Consider the following 22,405-nt stretch of genomic DNA (forward strand, 5'->3'; position numbering starts at 1 on the left):
ATATTGGGGTTTTTTTAATTGTTTTTTTTAGTAGTAGTACGGGTACAATATAATGCATCGAGTTCGGGATGTACACATGTCGAGCAGGTGCTTTATTTTGTATTTAAATGTCTATCATCTGATATAAAAAATAATAATAATAATAATAATAATTCCCTACATTATTATATTTATGCATAGCGCACCAAGAAAATAACCAATGAATGACTGAAACGTCAGACACTGTTGTTAGCAATCAGCCAATGAATGGCATCCGTAGGCGGGACCACATGGCAGGAAGTGACTGTGTAGCAGCTAGCTCGTGAGGTTTTGTTAGTCTAACTTTAGTTGTTACTCCTCCGTTATAAAGGAAGAAACGCTTGTTTTACCTTTACCCAAAGCGGGTATTTATCAAACCACCCAAACGTTTTGTGACAATCCCCTCGCGTTGAATGGCCCCCCGGCGTTAATACCAAAACGTGTCTGTAACCTCGCGCGCGGGAGCGGATGAAAGACAACGCGGTGCGAGGCTGCTCACCGCGGGACTCCCGACGGAAGGGATGAGGAAGTGGAACTGGCGAGAAGGGCAGCGGCAGCAGAGGCGACAAGGTGCCGGTCAACGCCACGGGTGGTACAGAGGCAGCCGGCGACGGTCGTCGCAGGACGAGCAGTGGTAGTTCACTTTGAAGTATTTTTGAGATTTAAAGAGAGGGACACGTGTTCAGTGCTGACCGGCTCGGGTAGTTTCTGGCTAAGTGTTGTTGTTGTTGTTGTTGTTGTTGTTGTTGTTGTTCACAGGTATGGGTATAATGACGCGGGGCCGTCACACAGAGCATCTCAGAGGAGATATGATAACCAAGCTGCCTCTTCTTCACCTCCACCCACACCTTCCTCATCCTCCTCCTCCTCCTCTAAAGCCAGCAGTGCTGCACCAGGTCAGTACCAAGACACCAACCCTCTCAGTATCACTCTCTCGTGGCAAACACTGACTGATGTCAAAAATCAGGAACAGATTTCCGCCACATATTCACTGGGCTCGCTGCGTTGGACATCTCGGGGAAGATATCGACGAGAATATTCCGATCAGAAACCCCACGAGTAAAATAAATAGAGAGGAACGTGTGCGAAGCTCAGTTTTACCTCCTTTTTTTCTCTTGCCAGAGTTGCCCGGTTTCTACTTCGACCCTGAGAAAAACCGCTACTTCCGCCTGCTGCCTGGACACAACAACTGTAACCCGCTGACCAGGGAGCAGCTGCAGGAGAAAGAAAGGGAGAAGCAGAGACACAAGATGCTGGCAGAGGATGAAAAGCCAAGAAAAGTGAGTCAGTTGTGAGGGAGAATTATTTATACCCCTCTTTATCGCTCAGCATTATATTGTTTGTTGTACTTAAAGATTCAATTGTGCTTCTTTTTTTGAGTATAAACGTGGCCTTGTGGAGACACAATCTATGTATTAATAATTAACCTCGAGATAAAAGCTCATCACGTGAGTCACGGCGAGTTATGCAGTGTCCGAGACCGCACTGAAGCATTATGTCAGTGGCGTCTGGTGTAATGGCCTCACGCCATCTCCAGTGCTGAGAGGACAGAGTATTTAGAGGACGCAAACAATGCAATCAGACCTCACACCTTCTTCTATTTTAACACGGACCTTTATTTACTTTATCGCCCTGTTCTGCCTCATGGATTTTGCTTTACTAAGAAAAGAATGAGCGGAATTGAACGTGCACACGGTTATTCTGTAGTCCCGCAATGGAGTTTGTCTGATGACGGGGGGACATGCATCCTCTTCTTTTATAGAAAGCCCCGAGAACAGGACTCAACACTTCACTGCTGCTGCAAAGAAGACATCTTGGCCTGTTACCTGAGAACTCTTATTGCAGGTATTGTATGCTGTGTGCACATGGCTGATTTCTTTGTATCCTACACACACACACACACACACACACACACACACACACACACACACACACACACACACACACACACACACACACACACACACGTGTCTATAGCCACAGCTGTGATGCATTACAGGAAACAAGCTCAATGGAACAAAGACCAACTCAAATGTTAATGACTTCTGTATGTGTGGAGGGAGTTTTTTTTTTTTTTTTCTTTTTCTGAGCTTTGCAAACCACTAATAAGGATGCTAATCAATTTTGACATGGCATTTTTATAAAAAGAGAAAAAGGAACAAAAAATAAGCAAAAATGTTGTCATAATATTGTTCTGCCTGACAGCCTGAATTAAATGAATTTGATATACATGCACACCCAGATGATTATAGTCATCCCATAAGCAAACATTTCTATAATTAAATGAATTATACACACACACTCTCTCTCTGTTTAACAGCTGAGAGGGAAGTGTGTAAATTATTCTGGTTCAGTTGATTGTCTGCAGACATGGCTGTTAGTCGTTGTTACTATAGTTACTGTTGATTTCCAGGCTCGTCCATGAGGTGAAGGTCAGCGGAATGAGACGCCATAAACTAGAGATCCAGAGCAACGACAACAGCAGCCCGAACACCGACAACTTCAGACTCATAGTGGTGAGGACGCACATAAAACATGCCAGCATAATGTCACACTGTGGAAATGTATTTCTACATAATGTATAGTTTAAAAAAATAATTAGAATAATTTTTTTTTCCTACTGTACTTGCTGCTCTATTTATTTTTTTTTTTTTTAATGTCTACACACCTTCATAGCCAGAATCATTATATTTGTCGGGTTGGTTGTTTTTTCGTCCCGTTCTTGTGAACGCGTCATCTTAGGAACAACTTGAGGGAATCTCTTGTTCACCAAGTTCACGCGCTCTCGAAAATGAAGTGATTCGATTTCGGGGACGTCAAAGGTCACGGCCGTTGTGATCTCAATCGATCCGTCCTCGTCATTTCTCAGGATCACCTCGGGGGAATTCTTTTTGTAAATTTGGCACAAACGTTAACTTTGGCACAAGGATGAACTGATTAGATGTCGGTGGTGAAAAAAATCCAGGTCACTGCGATCTCGCATTGGTTTCCCATTGCGAATGTGATTTCTCGCCTTGAGGTGAACTCTTCAAATTTGGCACAAACAGTCACCTGGACCGGGAGGCGGTAATTTTGAGTGTCTCTTTACCCTCCTCCCTCTCCCTTGTGTTTCTCAGGGGGATTCGGTGTGTGAGCGAGTGTTCACGGTCAACGATGTCGCTCACGGCGGCTGCAAGTACGGCATCATGAACTTCAGCAGCAGCAACCGGGGCTCTCTGTCTGTGGAGATGTGTGATAACCTGTACTTCACCAACCGTAAGGTGGGGAGTGTTTCACCGGAGCTGGGCCATAACTTTGAATATGAGGACACCTCTCGAACTCTATTCTGTGCACTGACTGCAGTGCAAGTTAATTATGTTAATGTGGAGTAGCCCTGAATCACCTCAGAAGAGTATTTTTACAGTGTGTCTAGAAATATATTTGATGTCCCTTGACATAATAGTAACAGCTCTGCTCTGACTACGTGTGTTGCAGGTGAACTCCATCTGCTGGGCCTCAGTCAACTACCCTGATTCTCACGTTTTGTATCCTTGGTAACACAGATGACCGAGTTATATTTCCTTTTGTTTTCAAAAGACAGGACCTATATTCAGCATTTTTCGGCAGAAATAGATGCAGCATTACAAATATAGTTGCGTCAGGTGCTTTTCTCAAAATACATTCCTACATCATCTTCATGTTTTGATTTTCATAAGCATCTTCGCCTCAGTGTTTGCTGGGCTCAGCTTTTATTTACCTTGACCGAACTGACTCCCAGGCTGTGTCTGGTGGGAGTGGCAGACACTCCTGGCTGCGTCAGTTTACTTCCTGCTTCGCTCTTCAGCAACTCAAACCCAGGTTCGTCAGGCTTCTCGCACTATTCACGATATTCACATTGGGACACTAAAGTTTATTTCTAAAGGCCCACAGTAGCAATACAGCACATATTTTATTGATCAGCTCACTTCGACAAATGAAGTTCTCCAAATTTTGAAAAGTTTCGGTTCTTGGAATTACATTTACAGCTGGCTTTTGTTTTGAAATATCGTTTGAAAGAAGTTTTGCCAAGATACCTCTTAGTCCACAATCCCTCACTGGGTTTTAAAGCTCCTGCTTTAGTAGCATCCGCTGTAGACAGACTGTGATCGATAATAACTTATATTGTTGGCGTGGTTTTGTACCGCCCCATTTTAATCCTCCTCCACTTGCCCTTTCTCCTCAGATCAGCCCGGGATGCTGTGTAGCTTTAAGATATCCACCGCGTGGTCTTGTGCTTGGTGTCTCAATCCCCAGTTTGACAAGACTTTCAGCACTGGTCAGTATCGCAGTTCAATCATCAAATCCTAACCAGCAGCTGCTGCAGATGTGGAAGGTGGCTGGCCACGGCTATGTAGTCATGTAACCGTCTCTGACAGCACAGTTTTACCGAGCAGACAGACGACACGTATACAAGCAAACATTTTGGCAAACACACTGGAGTCTAACTTTGCTTTAGGGTCACAGGGGCGAGATGGTGTGCCTGTTTGACAGCGGTGTTCAAGTAATTGCTGACCATCGTTGACAATACAGCTGGTTGACAAGCAATCTTCTGTTCAGTAAACGTCAATGAATAATTCAAGTAAATAAGTGTTTTAATGTACGTGTTGGCAGGTCTGTCTCGTAGGGTGATTGTGAAGGATGCAGAGACGGGCCGAACACAGACGTACAGCGTTGGCAGTGACGTCTTGGCTCAGCAGTTTGCCCACAGGGTGAGTCACTTTGTCGTTTCAAAGCGTGTTTGATGCCACCGGAATGATGGTTTTTGTACAGATTCATCCTGCATCGTGTGACTTGCATAAAACGCCTCGATCCCCCTCCCCTCCTTCCCCCCAGGTTCCTGTCCTGTATAACGGTTGCAGATCGGGGGAGATCTTCAGCATCGACCTCCGGCAGCGGGGCCGCAGGGATCAGAGCTGGAAGGCCACTCGCTTTCATCAAGAATCGGCCATCACCTCCGTTCGCGTCCTCCAGGACGAGAACTACCTGCTCGCTGCTGACATGCTGGGCCAGGTCAGGCTCTTTGACTTGCAAACAAAGTCCGCGGGCTCTGAATTACTAGTATGTTACTTTTGTCTCCTGACATGAGGCCGATGTCCCCAGCAGGAAGACTTGACAGCACGTAGTTCTGTTTATTGTTCTTTAAAACTATAATCAAGGTGTTAACAGTGGTGACCAACAACATGTTAAAAGAATGACAGGGAGGAAAAATGAGGTAACGATTGTCGATATTTCTCTTTAGCGGTTGTATGTGAGCCAGAGCTCTTAACCCACCACACCCTGACATGAACCTTTAGCTTTAAATTCAAACCTCTGTACTGGATCAAATTATGGGACCCCCGTCAGAACACAGTGTTTAGATTTTAATGTTATTTGTGCTCTAAATTTCTTCATTTTTTTTTCCCACAACTATTTTTTTCATTTCTGTGCAGATCAAGCTGTGGGATGTGCGGGGGACGAAGCCAGTGCAGGAGTATAAAGGGCATTACAATGAGCACGCCTATCTTCCCATCCACGTCAATGAGAGGGAAGGGCTTTTATTGGCAGGTAGGAGGGAAGGATGAAAAGCTGTATCGGTATAGTTGCTGCCATGAAACAATTCGGTTACCCAAAGCTTTCACTGCTTACCTGACTTGATTCGGGTCCTTTCCACAGTGGGTCAAGATTGCTACACGAGGTTATGGAGCCTAAAAGACGGCCATCTGCTGAGGACCATCCCATCACCCCACCCGGCTGCAAACGACTTGATCCCGAGCGTGGTCTTCTCCTCTAATTTGGGCGGCTGCAGGGGGCTTCCCGGCCTGCTCATGGCAGTCAAACACGACCTCTACTACTTCCCATACAACACCGACTACCAGGACGGAGGAGAGCTGGAGGCTGGCCTGTCGGATTACAATGAAAAGTGACACCTTTTTTTTTTTTTTTTTTTTGCTGGATCTACCAGCGGTGCTGTTTAAATTGGCTGGATGAAGTCCACGCAGTCCGTATGCAAGAAGTTGCAGTAAAGTTTGGACTTGGAAGTGGACCTCCGAAAGTTACATTTAAATCTCAGGGGAATGTTATTTTTGGCAGATTTGTTTGTGCCAAGAGGAAATGGAGGTGCGACATTCATAAGTGCACACAGTTACAGGTAGACATTGCTTACCGTACCCTTTTCAGAAGAAGTGCACTTACTTAAAAGGTCCCATATTGTTTAAATTTAGATTTTTCTTTTTTTTGATTACAAAGCAGCTCTGGGATGCGACATAAATGCTGTTAAAGTGTCAAAATGCTCAGTAGACGGAGAAATATACACAACCTGTATACGCTTATGTCATATGTCTGCTCTCAGCACGGCACCCTGTCCAACCTTTCATTTGCAAGAAAACATAAAGGAGTCGTTCTGCCACAAAGCGAGCAACGTACAAGACTGAAGAAAACTTGCGGTTGGGCCTGGATGTGTGTTACTCAGAAAACAAAAAGTTTAAATTTTCCTCAGGAAAATACCAACGCTGCAAGTTAAACATTGGGAAAAGTGTCAAATATGGGACCTTTAAAGTTACAGTCTCGAAGATCTCCGTTTCGTTCAGTTTGGCAGCACCTATGGTGTTAACTGGTAATTGAAGCCGTGAGTTGGGACTTTAATTCGCAGAGATCTAGACATCGTCGGCTGTTGAAGAGTGAGCCCGTTGCGTTATCTCCGTCTACTCTCTGGTGCAACAACCGCTGCTGGAGGATTAAAAACACGTCTCTAACTGCGCGCCACTTTCCATTTTTCTTCCCCCCCACTGATGCCGAGACCATTCGGTGCAAACCGCTGCAAATGCAAGGCCTCAAAGAGACTTCACAGACGTTATTTAATTGAAAATCTTTAGAATTATTACTTGAAGACATGATTAACCTTGATTTTTAAATGGACTTTAGGATGTTGGTGATCTAAATTAGAAAACGATGATACTGTGTTCATATTGCAAATCAACACATTTTCTAACTTGTTGTCGAGTCCCAATACTATTCTTAAGATTTATTAAACATGGTGACATCATGTATCGTATTTGCTCCATAATGACACACGCTCAGATGTCGAGTTTCTGCAGTTTAATACGTACTGTATGAGCATACATGAAGACAGGGTATTGATTGGCTCCGTATGATATCTATATTCATTGATCATCTCTCTCTCAGTCAGGAACAGCGATGAGGTCATTTTCTGAATGGAGGTTCAAGTCTGTTATTTCAGCCGGTTTGTCGACATCGTCGCCAAACGAACTCTCCCAGCCACTAAGTGAAAAAAAAAAAAAAAAATCCCATGCAGTCAAATCTCCCAATGCCTCGGTTTTCAGTAGAAAGCCTGACTGCGACTTGTCATATATTGATTTGATAATTATCAGCTCAGATGATCTATACAGTCCTGTTGCAATACAAGCTACCTCAAACATTGCTGACTTGGTGCTGCAGCTCATTAAAAGCTCAAAGCTCACTAGCGACAGCCTGATTTGACAGAGTAAAACTGCATTACTCTTCTGGTGATTCTCCTGTTTTAAGGGTCCAGCCTCAAAGATGGTCGCAAGTCCTTACTGCACCACATTTCTACTGTGAGCCAGCCACTATATAAAAGCAGTTTCTGTTGCATGTAATCCCACTGCAGTCAGATTTGCCTCATTGACAGATAGTAGTTTTAACATTAAAAACAAAATGAGGCCATTTCCAATTTTCTCTTTTAAAAAGTAAACTTTTTCCCCATATATGTACTGTATATTCTCTGCCATACTTAAAAGAGCTTACGTGGACAGCATTAATAAGGCTGTTCTTTTGTTATCGGCTCATTCAAGAGCACAAACAGTCACAAAGGATTTAAGGGATTATCTAAGTAGTAATTAGTAAGTAAGTATATAAGTTGGAATGCACCTTGATGCTACATGACATCAATGGCTCATGATTGTAGTAATAAAACCCTGTTGAAGCCAAAGCGTAGCAGGAAAGCTAAAACGAGCAGGGCTGAATCAGAGGACAACTAACGCAGGGTTGTTCAAAAGGTGGATCACAATTAACTGTGGTGGATAACTTTGGGAGGAGGGGGGGGTGAAGGGGGGATGGGGTTCCCATCTTTACCTCTAAAGCGAGTGGTAAATGTTACATGCAGGGCTCCTGCACAAACCATCCTCCAACAAGTAGTTACAAGTGCTTATCTGGAATCAGTCAGTACGTCTTTTAACTGGTTTACACACGTAGCGCCAAATAAGACAGAAGTTGCTAATAGTGCTAATATGAGAGGGATCCATGTGCATCAATACAAATTGAACAGGATCTAAAGGGGCATATGGAAATTCTCCTCAATTCAGTTCTACTTTGAGTTGTTTTGTCTCTCCTGTGTTCTTGACGCTCAAGTATCACTCTTAACTGATATTCTTCAGTGGAAAACAAAAGGCATATTAAAAGTGAAATAGGACGAAGGGACTGACGTGACGTGAAGCCAGCATTAAAAGTACAATGAACACGAGTCCAACCTGCCGCAGTCTAGAAGCAAACAGAAAACGCCCAAAAGTGACCAAGCCTTTTAGCGAGACTCCAAATGCCGTCAGTTCCAGTTTTCACAGAGGCTGGCGTCCTGAACCGTTCCCGCTCCTGACCCCGTCTCCTCGTCCTGCTAGAGTTCTCCAGGTTTCTGGTTGCAGCTGTTGCAGACCCTCACCGGGTGGTCCCAGCCGCGGGACGGCACGGTGCGCCGCTCCTGGGAGCAGTCGTCGCACACGCCCTGGCCGCAGGCGCGACAGTGGTGGATGGAGAGACGCGGGGTGAACTCCCGTTGGCACTCGCAGCAGGAGTGGATGTCCTGATCTGGGACCCAGTAGGCCGGGCGAGCTGCGTCCTTCACTAGACCTGCACACACCGGAAATAAAGTGCGAGTTGTTAATGTGGACGGCGCAGCTGGGCGTCTTCTGATTTTAAGAAAAGCGAGTTGCTTCTTTTTGGTAACTTTTAAATAGTAATCGCATTTTCCCCTCATATCATTTCACCCAGTTTTTGATGAGTTAACAGGCTGCTTTCCCCGCTGAAAAACGCTCGGCCGGTGGGGTTATTTCAGTTTGTCGTCTTTATTGTACCGATAAGGGAGACGGATCCGATGCTCACCGAGAGGTATGTCGATGGCTCCAACTACAGCTCCTAACGTGTTCTGAACAGCCTCCCCGACCTTCCTCGCTATCAGGGTGCTTCCCTCCTCTTCCAAGGCAGCATCCAGCAACTCTGCAACACGGAAACAAGCACACACCAAGTCAGTCACTTAGAAATCAAGTGTGACATCTGGGAAACCACGAAAAACGGATATTCTGTTGGAGGTGTTTTAAGGGCTGAATTGGGTTCGATTGGAATAGAGGGACTCCTTCGCATACCAGTTGAGATTCCCCTGTTGTGGAAACACGCATCGCAGACCCGCACAGGCGCGAGACCCCAGCCCCTCTCGGGGACCGGCCGGGCTTTGGAGGAGCAGGCGTCGCAGAAGCCCTCCCCGCAGGCTCGGCAGTGGTGCTTGGTGTCGTTGGGCTGGAACTCCTCCCCACATTTATGGCATTTCTACAACACAAAGAAGAAGCAAAACACCCGAGTTTGCTCCCAGCCGTCACACTGCAGATAACCTGCTTATAAGTTACTTGTGATCTTGGTCACATTTTTAGTGTATTTACCAGGACAAAGGAGTTGGGTTTCCAGTAAGTGGGAGCGATCTGGTCGGTGAGCCAGGAGGTGACCGCTTTGGCAGGCTTGACGCTGAGTTCAGACACGGACTGAGAAATGTATTTGACTCCATCCAACAACCTCTGAGCAGCGTTGTTGTTGTCTTTCAGGAACCCCTCCGACTGAAAAGAGGAGGGGTCATGGTTTACCAAGTGTGACTCACTCTTATCACTGAATACGGACCACCAGGCTGACAGCGAGACAATCATTTGTCACTAATAGGCTTTACTGTTAGGTATGCTTAGATCAAGATGAAATAATGCTGCAGTACTTCCCTGGACAACAAAATATAACTAGCTGACGAGAACGTAGTACAAATGCATTGGTGTGACTGAGAATCGGTGAAAATGGCTTTCGACTCTGTTTAGTTGGTTTAAGCCGAATATCACACGGGCTGTTCCACTGTGGTCTCACCCCTGGCCAGATGTGCTGGATCTCTGTTCTGACCACCGTTTCCACCGGGTCCTGGTTTCCATACCAGTACTGCCTGCTTCTGTAGATCACTGCACAGTTGGGACACTCGATTACATATCTGGACAAAAGACAGAAACAAACTCAGTATCTAGGACACGGATTGCAGACGGGGCAGCACAATGATTTCTGAACACGGACTGAGGCGAGTGGATCATACATGGCAAAGCTGCTCAACGTTTCATCTTATCGAATGGGGATGTATTCAATTATTTGTGCTAGGAAGGAAGCCATTTCCAATCATCTTCCAAGTGGTTGTGTCGGAGCTCGACTCACCCGGACCAAGCGTAGATGGCCAAACCAAACCACGGTGAGTCAGACGAGGCCGTCGTTTTGGGAACCACTATTACCTCCTTTCCCCCCTCATAGCAGGCCTGAGAAGTTCAGCACAGACACTCAGAGTCTGGCCAAGCAGGCTGTGTGTGTGTGTGTGTGTGTGTGTGTGTGTGTGTGTGCGTGTGCGCGTGTACTTGCCTTGCACGTATAGATACGGTTGTCGTACTGGGCAGAGTAGCGGCAGCGATGTTTGGCTTCGTGGTCAAGTCCTTCCTTGAGGTGGTTCATGCTTCTCTTACAGTCTGACCTGAGAGTAGAAGCACAGCAAGTCGGAGACAAAAGCCCGACTCTTTTATCATCACAGGAACCCAGTTAAATGAAGAAGGCCGTAGAGAAATCAACGCGCACTGTGCAGTCCTTTATTGAAGCTACAGTAAGAGGGCTGCTGTAGCATCCGAGAATGTTATGTAATTTTTTTTTTTTTTTTTTAGTGCCGTGAATGATTTCTAATTTGCGCTGCAGCCGGTGGAGACACGTACCCACAGCTGAGGCAGATGCTGGAGCAGGTAAAGTACTCGTCTGGAAAGAAGGAGTTGCTGGTCATGTGCTCGTCTGGAATCTCCCCACTGAAGCACTCGCTCAGGGCCTGAAAGAAGGAGGTAGGAGGAGAGGGTGGGGCAGAACGAGTCAGTAGCTCTCACTGACACTGTCTGGCTCGGCGGCCTCGGCTACAACGTCGGCACGAATGCGCCTACGCACGTCGTTTTTTTCCCCCTGCATTCACTCGCGTGATGTTCAGTTCCCCGACCACATGAACACACACGGTTACCGACAAGCGTCACTACCTGCAGAGCCTTGTAGATGACGCTGGCCGAGCGCGGTGAGCGGGTGTTGTTGTTGTCCAGCTGTTGCTCCAGACTGCGCAGCAAACCGCTGAAGTCAGTGGGAGGGTTGTAGGTCCGAGTCCCGCGGTACTGGACGGAGCTGAACGCTTCCGGAAACAGGCCCAGCTTCCTGAAACGCTCCTGGAGCAGACGCTCGGCCGATTCAGATGGCTTGTCTTCATTTTGGAGAACGTACCCAGGCCGAGACAGAAAACAAGGGAAAGGGGGGGGGGGGGGGCGTGAACGTCTTTGAACAGAGCGCCACTCTGGCTCACCGACTTCCTAAAAAGCTCAAAGCATCAACACAGTGGAGTCATTCGGTGTACCTGATCCTAGTAGCTTGGTGTGGACGGTCTCGTGGAAGATGATCACCGCGGGGCCCAGCGTGGACAACGGGACGTCCAGACCACAGCGGGTGGTCGTCGCCTTCAACTCCCTGGTGAAATGTTTCAAGTAGGCGTCCGATGCGTCCCCGAGGAACTTGAAGAGGTCGTCGTGGAGACGGTCAGCGTGCGTTCGGTAGATTACCACGTCAGAGATCGCCAGGACCTTGAGGAGCAGCCGGGTTCGCTTCCCCTGATTAGCACCTGGTGGGTGAAAAGAGGGCAGTTGTATCTTAATAGCATCCTGATATCCCTGTTTATTTCACGATATTAAAAGGAAATACGTTGTTTGTCCCGTACCAGCCCCAAGCAGTCCCTCTGTGTCGATGACTACAACCCAGTGCAGAGGGTCCATGGCTGCCCAAACACCCATGGTGCAGGACTCCTGGGTGGGGGAGGTCTTGAAGACTTCCCTCCCAAGAAAGAAAGTATGGTTGAGGGTATGGGATTTGCCCTCGCCAGTGTTTCCAAAGATGGACACCACCTTGAGGAGCTCATCCGGTCTGCAGCCCAGTCTGCTGACGAAGTCCTCCTCGTCCTTCACCTGAGGATCCGCACAAGGTCAGTCCAGTCGTCCCGGCACCTCAGTAATGAGGAGCGGTCAAAAGTCGAAATCGATTTTGTTTTTGTTTTGTTTTCAGGCACCTACCTGCATTTCTTCTTTCTCGTCCACCAACAGGAAGCTGCACACCTTCTCCAGCTTGGATTTGAGGATCTCCATGTCCGTTTGCCCAGCAGTCGCGCTGTTGTTGTCGTCGTCCCGAGACGCTTTGGCGGGAGGGGGATAAGGTGTCAGAGGGTGCTTCCTCTTGTTGACTCCGCCGTGGGTACGTTTCTGGCAATCCAAACACAGGTTTATCTTACAACCCTGGCAGCGCACCACCGCTCGGAGTCGGACGGAGCAGCTGCTGTCACCCTTACAGGAGTCGCAGAAAGGGACGTGACCCGGCACGATCCGGACCCGGTCGTGATTCCTCATCCGCTCCTGGCGATGGAGCTCCTGTTCGCAGCGGGCGCACTGCAAGCTACCGCACTCGTCGCATTCAAACGCAGCCTCCTCCGCGCCTCCGCAGGCGTAGCTCTCCTGACACACCGGCACCGCGCTGCTCATTCCTCCATCTACTGCCGGACCTCGACCGCTCATGTCAAACGGACCTGACGGACCACCGGTACGACGTGCGTCCCTGTCCCCTCCCCCTCCCCCTCCCCGGGTGTTGACAACAAGCGGGACTTTTACAAGTAGTAATGCGAAGTCACTGGTGTCGCAAAAAATGAAATCGTCATAACGCCCCGCAAAAAAGAAACACGCCGTGAAACTCCAAATAATAAACAAGACATTAGCTGCTCGTACCGAAAGAGAGAGACACACTTCCGAGCTTCGTTTCAGTCCGACTTGAACCGAGCGGTTGCTGCCGGTCCCGGCCGGACGACGACAAGGCCTAAAAACCTGGACACGTACTCTTGTCCAACACCGCCGCGTAGAGCAAAAGTTCGCTATAATCTCGTCAGACCCTTTTTGTCGATGTTGTTGCTTTTACATCAGCTGATCGGCTTGTTTTTTTTTGTTTTTTTTTTATCCAGAGGTCAAAAGTCACACACAAAAAAAAAAACACACACAATGCATTGTGGGAAATGAGGTATTTGAAATTTGCAGCTAAAAACGAGATCTTTTTTTTTTTTTATTCCATATATAGTTCAAATACTTACTTGTGCTCCTCGCGTGATTTCTAAAGGTAGTTTTGACAAAAGCAACGCGTCAACTCAAACAAATAAAGCGGAGATATCGACGCGATATAAACCGTTGCCCATAATGCCTCGCTCCCTCCCGCTGCTGCTGCAGGGTGCACTCGTATTGGTACACCGGCGTACGCCGCCGTTACCCGGTCGCCCGGAGACTGCAAACTCACGACAACGCCCTACGGCGGTACTACCGACTAACACGTCACGTACGTTACCGTGAAACGTGTGTTTAATATTCAGATGCCCCCTAATTGTCGCGATGAACCTGCTTCGCTGCTTTGAGCCACTCTTACCGAACCCACGCAACGCCGGCACACCCCGGTGGTTAAAACAGTGCAACCAAAACAAAGATTAACGCAGGCAGCCGATACGCTCATCTTGGAAGTATTCAACTGTTTCATCGTCTTTTTTTCTTCTTTTTTTTGTGTGTATTTATTTAATATTCAATTGGGAGCAAGGTAGCGGCTTAAGTATGCATTCAGAGTTTTCTCTCCCTCGTCGTTAAGAAGTCATCTCTTGTTTATTGCTGCTGACCTTGCAGATGGCTAATGTTAGCTCGGTGCTAACTTAGCACGCGTGGCTGCGCTGACTTAAGTCTTCGAAGCTCCACTCGTAATTCACTCCCGTGTTGTTGTTGTTGTTGTTGTTGTTGTTGTTGTTGTTTTTTGGGGGGGGGTTCATTTTACGATGGAGGACGAAACCTTCTCCGACATTAGCGGGAAGAACATTTCTCTGGAATATCAAAACCACTCCAGCTTTTGCAGGGAGTTCACGGTCAGCTCCCCCAAGGTGTCCATCGGCAAGGTGATGGTGTACACCTGCGCCGTGTGGCTCGTGGCGTACACCGTGTTCTTCTTCACGGAGGTAAGACCCACGTGTCTCGGGACGGCTCTCCGTAACCGCAAGGAAAAACATCATGCGACTGCACTTTGAAATCCTTTTACTACGTGTGCTGTTTCTTGGATAGTTACTCTGAAGGAAGCATTCATTTGAATACACATTTCTAGACGATTACTGCTTGCTCTTTTCATTATTATTATTATTATTATTATTATTATTACTATAACCTCTTCAATGGACCATGTTATACACCAAAGTCACGATGCTGATATTAAGACGTTCAGACAAATACGTCTCGTTTGTTTATTGTCGATATTTTGGAGCTATAATGGCCTTTTATAGTCGTCAGATGATTGTGTTAAATCATACTAAGATATCACTGGTAGACATAATATACAAGTAAGAACGTAATGTTTATTTGTACAGCCAGTAAAAAAATTTTTTTCCCCCGGCAGATGTAAGAGCCCGTACTACAGGTCATACTCTTTGTGATCTGCAAAGTTTACAAGTTTCAGATTAACTGTACTAAACTGTCTTTAATGAATCACAGAAAACACCCAACAAAGAGTGGATGTGAACGCTTTCCCTCTTTCTCAGAACACGGCTGTCCTGTCCAGCGCGATCATCGTCACCCTCGTCGGCATGATGCTTCACATCCACTTCGTGAAGGTCGACCACGAGTCCCTCCTCATCATTGGCTCCTTGGGCATCCAGGTGTCCTCCAGCTACGCCTCGGGCCGCGAGATCACCTCGTTCATTGAGATGAGCGAGATCAAGGATATAGTCATCAATGAAGCTATTTACATGGTGCAGAAGCAAACTAATGGAAAATACAAATGACTCCTCGCGCTATTCTTCTGTTGTTATTCCAGTTCGTACATTTGTGGGAAAACTGGACTGACGTGTGATGTTCTTAATTTCAGCATCAAATCATCTACTACCTTTGTGTGCTGCTGAAGGACCCTTCAGAACCCAATGCGGTGTCATGTGTTGTGCCACTGTTTCAGGTGAGGATGAATGTAAACTGTACCCGTGCCTCAGAGAGTACGCTAGACAAGTTATTTTCTGTGTTTCGTTACCCGTTTACCTCTTTAAAGGGGCTGTTGATACGTGCACTGTTATTCACAAGAGCCTGTTTCTAATTCGCATCCGTCCTTTGTCTTTCAGAGTTCAAAGCCAAGGCTGAACTGCTTAGTGAAAGTTTACAAAAGCTGTCAGGAGATTCTCTCAAAGTGCCAATGACGCGCACCACATGCAATATTTCTTGTCCTGCAACATGTTTCCGACTTTAAGTACTTCTCTTTTCAATGGGTGAAAAAGTACAAAGGAGGTAGTTGATGTACAGAGTATTTTGTTATGAATTGTTCCTCCTTTTCACACCTTAATGATAGCCCACATGATGTTGGTGCAATCTGTTTATTACAAAAGAAAATGCTGCCACATTTTAAAGACCAATATTTGTCTTACTGTGGTACTTTGTTATGTAGTTTTTTGAATAACTTGTGAAAAATAGCACTGGTCCTAGACTATTTGTTTAATCCTAAACATCCAAACCTTTTAACTTGTATTGTAGTGAAGCACTGATTCGCAACTGGTCTGGCTTTTAAGAACCACCTTTTTACATGGTCATTCAGTTGTGATCCAAATGTTTGGAATTTACGAGTTAAAAAGTAGACGAGAGCAGTTTTACACAATGATTTCTTGCACTGTTAAAAACGTGAAATAAACAAAGAAGGTGAAACAAATGTGCAGCTGGATTCCATTACAAGCATATAAACTTTTCAAACCATTTTAAACGGGTGCTCATCCACTTTCAATAATCCTAATTCAACTGCATGAAATAAAAATGCAGGCTTTTCTTGAACTAAATAATGATGACATAAACAATGAGTTTCAGTCACTACTGTCTCGACAACAATGGCAGCAAACTGCTGCCACACGCCCACTGCTTCATTGGAAACATTTTTCCCATTAACTATACCATTGGATGTCTGAATGTTTTTTCATTCAGACATCCACAACCCACCTCTGGGCCGCGAGCCACCAGTTGAGAATCACTGTAAGAAAGCATAGAAATACAATCTAGCAATTTAGCTTTATTGACTTTACTTATTTATTTAGAATTGAATGGACTTATTATGACAATTTCTGTGTTTTATAACAAGCATAACACTATTTTGATTCCTTTTTTTAAAATTATTTGATAAAACATAAAGTCTGTGCTGCTTTTCAATTATTTGAGATGGTTGTGTTTTTCTTTGAGGAGTTGTACTTACTTTCTCCAGTAGGGGGCAGCACCACACTTAAAACTTTTGGAAGTAGGCTTGATGAATCAGCTCTTGCTCTTCAGAGGTTAAGACACTGTCCTGTTCTTTGTTTGTCCACATAAACAAACTGGTTTTGAATGTGCTCTGTGTGACAATGCATAAAGCTAAACAAGAGTTATTAAAGGAGTTGTGTGAGTGAATATATAGTGTTGAAGCATTGTTTGTTTTTTATAATTAGTCCTCCACGCCTTCTTCTCAAACACATTTTCACTTCCTCCTAACTAGACCTTCATTTAGTAGAGGCAGTTGGTCACGTTCATCAGGTGTCTGTTGTGTTCCTGTTTATAGACAAGACCTGTTCTCAGAAATGTTCCTCGCTTATTTAAAAATGGCAATAATGACTGTAGGAAGATTTTCAGAAAGATCTTGGCTGCACAGGAATGGTATTGTTAACAGTTTGTTCAGGAGTGTTGATCCTCACTCTTTAAGATTTAATGTTATGGGATACAAGTGATGGCTTGAAAATAATTAGACCTGCATAAAAAGATCCACATCAGATTAGTGCTCAGGTTGAGTTCAGAGCCTATGTTTTCGCTGCCACTCTTCCTATGTTTCCCCTCAGGGCCTTGTGTTTTCCATCCATTCTCATTCTCAATGACCATCTACAGCATCCCCTCAGACCCGTGTGTGAACTCGATGCTCTGCAGGCCAACAAAACAAGCAGATGGGTGTGACTTTCACGGGGCAAAGCGTTACGCTGCTGTGAAGAGTAGCCCTCGACAGGATAATAGTACCTCCCGGAGGTGTGAAACAGTCAGGGACCAGGCAGGGGAGAAAACTGGGGAGTCACACCTCAGGGCTTCTGAATAGGGCTCATAAAGCAAAGCAGCAGTGTCGTTGTCGTCCCCCCCCAATTGGAAAGGTCAAAGGTTTGGCTGGGCAAAAACATAGTGAGGCTTTCTTCTGCCAGAGGTGTGGACCGTTAATTTCCCCTCTTTATAGTAGGACAGTAACTTTTGTGCTTCACCTCGACTTGAATCTATCTGTGGATGTTATGTTCTTTAACATACTTGGCAGAAGCTACTGAACTCGGTGACCCTATCTGTTCCTGCTGGCTCTATTCAAATGTGGGATTTATGTCAGATTTGTAGTTCTGTGTTATCAACAACATGTAAAGTCAGCGTACAGAGTTATTGGTGTGAGAACCTCATGCTTTGGTGGGAGAGGAGGGACTGGAGACCCACTGAGAGGTGGAGTTACCCCGTTACCACCTGCAGTGCACACACACACACACACACACAAACCAGCACATAATCAATTTATAGCGAGTTGAACATTTTTGGTAAATAGTGACGTTCTTGCCAGGAGCAGTCAACAGCGATTATGCGTAGTTTAGCTTAGTTTAGCATAAAGACAGGAACCAACTAGCCTGGTTGTGTAAAGGTAACAAAGTCCAACTATTAGCACCTCTAAAATCCACTATTTAAAGCTGAGGTTGGCAGTTTTTTTTTTTTTCTTGTTGCACCATTGGGCGAAAACTCCAAAGTGACGTTTCAGCTCATTGTATTACAAGAGGTCCGAGAGAATATTTGACTTGTGGACCTCCTTTTACGTCTGGATTTAGGCTGAAGACAATTTGCAAATAAAAGAGATTTTAGGCCAATCATTTCAGAGAGAAGGGCGTTCCTATTGGCTGTTCTACAAAGCGTACACATGCAGAAATGCATGCGTATGTCCCTCCAGATACGAAATCTGGTTCATTGGTGGAAAATCACTGAGAAACAGTTGCCATACCAACTCTAGCAACAGCTGCCTGTGACGCAAATCAACACAAACAAAGTGTGACAATAAATGCGATAGGTGTCAATAATGGTGGCATATTTTAGAGATGTGAGAATTTTGCGATGAAAGTGCGCTTGTATGCTTGTAACTCATCTGGTGGGAGGGGCTTAGGCTAAAAAGGAGAAAGGGGCGGAGCTGCAGGAAGAGGACTGCATTTTCTTTTTCTTTTTATTTGTGTTTTCTTTCTTGTTTTGTTTTGTGGGTCTTTATCTGATTTTTACAGAATTGTCTGCCCCAGCTTTAACATATGTCTTTTCTTTATTCCACACAGAATCTAACTTTGTTTTTTAGGTTTTTTTTAAAGGAAGTTATGTGCTGGACTATTTCTTGGCAGGGATCAAAACTTTCTTGGTAACTTCTCCCAGCCAAGAAATAAAAAGTAAAACAGCAAATTGGGACTTTTATATTTACATATTAGACAAAGAAGGTATAATTGGTCAGTTAGTAATCATGTTAATTAGCTTCAGTTAACTTTTGAGCACAACAGTTCACGATGGTAGTAGATGATTTGATGCTGAAATTAAAATAACTTTCAATATGCTGGCAGATTTTGTTACTTTCCCACAGAGCAAGCTAGCCCTTATGCTAAGCTAAGCTAACCAACTGCTTGCTCCAGCTACCGACATGCCAGTGGCATCTGATCTGAGCACATGAGTGTATTTCCCAAAACGTCAAACCAAGTCACTTACTTACTGGAGCTACATCACTTGTTGTTGCAGAAGAGTATACAGTATACATATGTGCATTCAGTTTACAGAAATGGATCAAGTGCAAAGGTTTGCCATCTGGTGCATGTAATGGCTCTGTTCAGAGTAAAGCCTGGTCTTTGTATTATTATTATTGTGTGTTGACTTGCTGGCGGGCAGGTGCTGAAGGAAGAAACCGTTAGCCTATTGTTTGAAATATGTCAGTTTACTACCGGCTCAAACAGGCAGGAGTAACATGATTTCAGTTTGGATTTGAATCACACAAAAAAAAAAAAAAAAAAAAAAAACGAACTCCCTTTGATAACGTCAGTGAGTTTTACTGGTCACTTTATTCTCCCTCTGTTGAACACTGCATATGCAGAGTTGTGATATTGTGTGGAAGTGTATTTTCCTGTGGGATGTGCATCTTTACAGCAGTTTTCTTCATGGAGGATTTCATTCTGTCTGTCACAGAGGGTTAAAAAGGTTTTTGCAACTAAAGTTAATGGAGAAATATTTGCATTTTGGGGCGGAGTTGCGAAATCAGTTTCGTCTAATCCATTGATTTTTGTTTTTGTTTTTGTTTTTGTTTTTGGTCACTTGAGCTGACACTGGGGACTCCAACTGTGGAGCTCCATTGTCCTTCCCCCCTAACGTTCAAAGTGTACCTGATCACCTCTCTGTCCAAAGAAATCTCTCTTTTTGTAATTTTGTAATGAAACAGGAGAGTGCTAATCATTACAAAAGAAAGCAAACTACAGACAAAATGTCTAAAACATGGACTTGTAAAACAATATACTCAAACAAGAGAAGATTTTGCCATAGACAACATAGTAAAAAACGGTGTCGATGGACTTGTTCTTACATCACATAACAGTGATACCACAGGCTCATTTACACAGGACCACTTGTCAAACTCTTTGGAACCTTTTTGGTGATCTCGATCCACTGATTAAAAGCACCTTTGCTGCTCGAGCTTACTGTTGAAAAAGTCCAAGATATGAAAAATATCAAATTCTTTTCTAAACTCTCTCTGAGCTGCGGGATGTCACACATTAAAAACAAACTCTAAACTCATCTCCTGTTTGTATGATGCAACTTCTGCCCAGTGTCCTTGAATTAAAGCGGTGTGTGTTCCCACCAATGTTGGTTTTTTTACACTAAATAAGCTGCTCACTCTATTGTTTTTAGGCGGTTATGGATCCTTGATAAACAAATTTAATTGTTTGTTTGACAAGGACGTTCAGCAAAAAAACATTGTTGGGCAGTGATATATGTTCAAAGACGTGGACATCCATCAACCCAAATAATGGCCGATCTCTTGACATCTGCCATCAGTGTGATTAACTGCTCTGAAGAGCAGTTTCCTCCTTGAACAGGAAAGTCCAGGACTGCCCTCTTTCTAACCTCTGACGTGCTCCAGCATTCAACCAGTATTTAGACTCTCAAAATGTATTTACCCAAGCTTTTATCACCTCAGCCTGCATCTGCAGCTGCTGCTGCTCAGTGAAACCTTTATAATACTGTGTACATGAGTCGATGATCCTGTTTAATCTCTTGGTGTTGTTACAGTAAATCTCACTCCTTCTTAGTTTTCAAATCTGCCTGTCAGTTTAAATGCAAATTTCTTTAAAAAAATAAATAAATAAATAAAAATACATTGAAACAAAGTCTTCTCAGGCCACGTCCTCGCAGCGTCACCTGGTAGATGAGAGAAAAGTGAGACGAACTTCTCGTCAAACCAGCTGGCAGTAGATAAGAGAGCGTGAAGCCTGCTCGACAGGTCTGTCAGGGGAGCTGACAGCGGAGAGCTACATGCAAACATGCATCCGTTTTTTTGTTTCTATAGAAAAGAGCCGAGCCATTGTCGGGAGTGTGTATGAGCGTGCGTGCGTGTGTGTGTGCGTGTGCGTGTGCAAGTGTGAAGGAAAGGCTTATAAACGGCCGCATTCAAATCCTCTGAGCACTTTTGTGCTTTTATTGGGCTTGAAATAAGTGATTTGATTGACTCTTTTGCATATAGTGTACAGTATGCCTCATCATTAATTGACTCATGTCAGTCATGTTGCTGTGTGATGACAGCATCAGTTTCTTCATTTTCAGTGGTGAGTCGCTGTCCATGACTCATGATTCACTCAGAATCACTGTGGTTTACATCAAACTTTAAAGGCAATAAATCAAAATAAAGTAGCCATTAATTAACATATGTGACTTTAGAAGGGGTCTTCTCCTTCATAAAGTGATTAGTTTTATTGTTTTCCTCATAATAGAGCTTGCAGGAAAAGCCGACTACAAACAACTACCAAGTTGTACGATGTTGATGATGCCGTTTAATTTTTTTTTGTTTTTTTGTGGTGATTCTCATCTTTAACTTTAGTGTCTTTCCTAATTGTTAATCATCCCGACACCGAAAACAACTCGGCCGCTGTAATGACAGGCCTCCTCCTCTCACGTCTGATAATAGATTGGCATGCGCAGATATGTGTGTCCGGGACAAGTACGCCTGCTCTGTAATCAGTTGCTGCAGAGATGAGAATTATGACGATGCTATGCCACTCGTTCAGAAATATTCCCATGGTGACCACACGCAAAATGACATCACATGTGAGAGACAATAGAGAGGATGCGGCAGGGAGGACTAGAATGGAACCACTGAGAAGATGACAGATGAGATTACTGAGCTACAACCGGTATACTTTTAAAATAAATCTGAATTTCTTATTTATTTCTACAGTATTAAGGTTACAAAGCACATGGGCTCCTTCGATGGTAAACTCAGTATGAGCACGACCCATCAGTTGTAGAGAAAATGTGTCCTCTTTTATTAGGAACAAATACAGTAAATTTATACATGTGGCCTGAGGTGATACTAAACGTATTTTTCGTAAGCCTCATTAAAAACAACACATTTTCAGAAATACAAAGTTAAACATGAAAATGACCTTCTATCTTGATCAAAATGTTTTAAAACGATTTATTTGAGTGAGCGGGGAAGGCCACATTTTTGGGAAAACAACTATCGATGCACATCCTGCTGGCTGTCTCATTATCGTCTTCTTTGGAAGCCCCGCAGCAAGTTTCTGTTGTGTCATGAACACATGACACATCCGTACCGTCCCAAAATAATCATGTACCTAAGACCGGAAGCCTGCATCTAAACGGCTTTTCTATCAGGACATCCAGGACTTCTCACCAGTTACTAGAGCATTAATGATGAAACACACTAATTCAGTAAAATAACTAAGATTACACTTGTTGTGCTTTAGTCTGCT

General features: G+C 44.6%; 3 protein-coding genes across 6 annotated transcripts; 2 read left to right on the forward strand and 1 right to left on the reverse strand.

Moving 5' to 3' along the window:
• The first annotated feature begins 302 nt into the window (after positions 1–302).
• Positions 303–7,057, forward strand: wdr21 (WD repeat domain 21). Its single transcript, XM_069714458.1, has 13 exons — positions 303–652; positions 778–914; positions 1,141–1,298; positions 1,781–1,863; positions 2,432–2,534; positions 3,135–3,278; positions 3,493–3,542; positions 3,776–3,855; positions 4,220–4,312; positions 4,648–4,745; positions 4,870–5,046; positions 5,466–5,580; positions 5,689–7,057. The coding sequence occupies exons 1-13, from the start codon at positions 540–542 to the stop codon at positions 5,937–5,939; spliced, it is 1,602 nt and encodes a 533-aa protein (XP_069570559.1). The 5' UTR covers positions 303–539; the 3' UTR covers positions 5,940–7,057.
• A 1,048-nt stretch (positions 7,058–8,105) lies between these two features.
• zfyve1 (zinc finger, FYVE domain containing 1) lies at positions 8,106–13,792 on the reverse strand. 4 transcript variants are annotated; one of them, XM_069714395.1, is made up of 13 exons: positions 13,466–13,792; positions 12,408–12,593; positions 12,059–12,302; positions 11,702–11,962; positions 11,337–11,551; positions 11,031–11,137; positions 10,690–10,798; positions 10,492–10,589; positions 10,159–10,276; positions 9,696–9,866; positions 9,405–9,585; positions 9,145–9,258; positions 8,106–8,892 (listed from the first exon to the last, which is right to left on the reverse strand). In XM_069714395.1, the coding sequence occupies exons 2-13, from the start codon at positions 12,477–12,479 to the stop codon at positions 8,660–8,662; spliced, it is 1,923 nt and encodes a 640-aa protein (XP_069570496.1). In that variant the 5' UTR covers positions 12,480–12,593; positions 13,466–13,792; the 3' UTR covers positions 8,106–8,659. The 4 variants fall into 4 exon arrangements, with proteins under 4 accessions (XP_069570496.1, XP_069570494.1, XP_069570495.1 ...); XM_069714393.1 differs by lacking the exon at positions 13,466–13,792 and adding an exon at positions 12,680–12,770; XM_069714394.1 differs by lacking the exon at positions 13,466–13,792 and adding an exon at positions 12,674–12,765.
• Positions 13,793–13,921: 129 nt separating this feature from the next.
• Positions 13,922–16,553, forward strand: pigh (phosphatidylinositol glycan anchor biosynthesis, class H). The gene is made up of 4 exons (XM_069714413.1): positions 13,922–14,362; positions 14,936–15,145; positions 15,262–15,345; positions 15,506–16,553. Exons 1-4 carry the CDS (start codon positions 14,186–14,188, stop codon positions 15,578–15,580), a joined length of 546 nt encoding a protein of 181 aa, XP_069570514.1. The 5' UTR covers positions 13,922–14,185; the 3' UTR covers positions 15,581–16,553.
• Positions 16,554–22,405: the final 5,852 nt, after the last annotated feature.

Source organism: Brachyistius frenatus, unplaced genomic scaffold, assembly GCF_029030835.1.
Source record: "Brachyistius frenatus isolate BFR_SWC_R1_liver_20210118 unplaced genomic scaffold, ASM2903083v1 Contig_130, whole genome shotgun sequence".
NCBI classification, from domain to species: Eukaryota; Metazoa; Chordata; class Actinopteri; family Embiotocidae; genus Brachyistius; species Brachyistius frenatus.

Excerpts from the sequence above, each read along its gene's own strand:
- wdr21 (XM_069714458.1), top strand. The coding sequence starts at position 540 with ATGAGGAAGTGGAACTGGCGAGAAGGGCAGCGGCAGCAGAGGCGACAA. Across the intron at positions 3,543-3,775 it reads TACCCTGATTCTCACGTTTT|GCTGTGTCTGGTGGGAGTGG; the intron begins GTATCCTTGGTA and ends ACTGACTCCCAG. Across the intron at positions 5,581-5,688 it reads GGAAGGGCTTTTATTGGCAG|TGGGTCAAGATTGCTACACG; the intron begins GTAGGAGGGAAG and ends TCCTTTCCACAG.
- zfyve1 (XM_069714392.1), bottom strand. The coding sequence starts at position 12,902 with ATGAGCGGTCGAGGTCCGGCAGTAGATGGAGGAATGAGCAGCGCGGTG. Across the intron at positions 11,963-12,058 it reads AGAGGGACTGCTTGGGGCTG|GTGCTAATCAGGGGAAGCGA; the intron begins GTACGGGACAAA and ends TTCACCCACCAG. Across the intron at positions 10,590-10,689 it reads ACCGTATCTATACGTGCAAG|GCCTGCTATGAGGGGGGAAA; the intron begins GCAAGTACACGC and ends TGAACTTCTCAG.
- pigh (XM_069714413.1), top strand. The coding sequence starts at position 14,186 with ATGGAGGACGAAACCTTCTCCGACATTAGCGGGAAGAACATTTCTCTG. Across the intron at positions 14,363-14,935 it reads CCGTGTTCTTCTTCACGGAG|AACACGGCTGTCCTGTCCAG; the intron begins GTAAGACCCACG and ends CCTCTTTCTCAG. Across the intron at positions 15,146-15,261 it reads TCAATGAAGCTATTTACATG|CATCAAATCATCTACTACCT; the intron begins GTGCAGAAGCAA and ends TCTTAATTTCAG.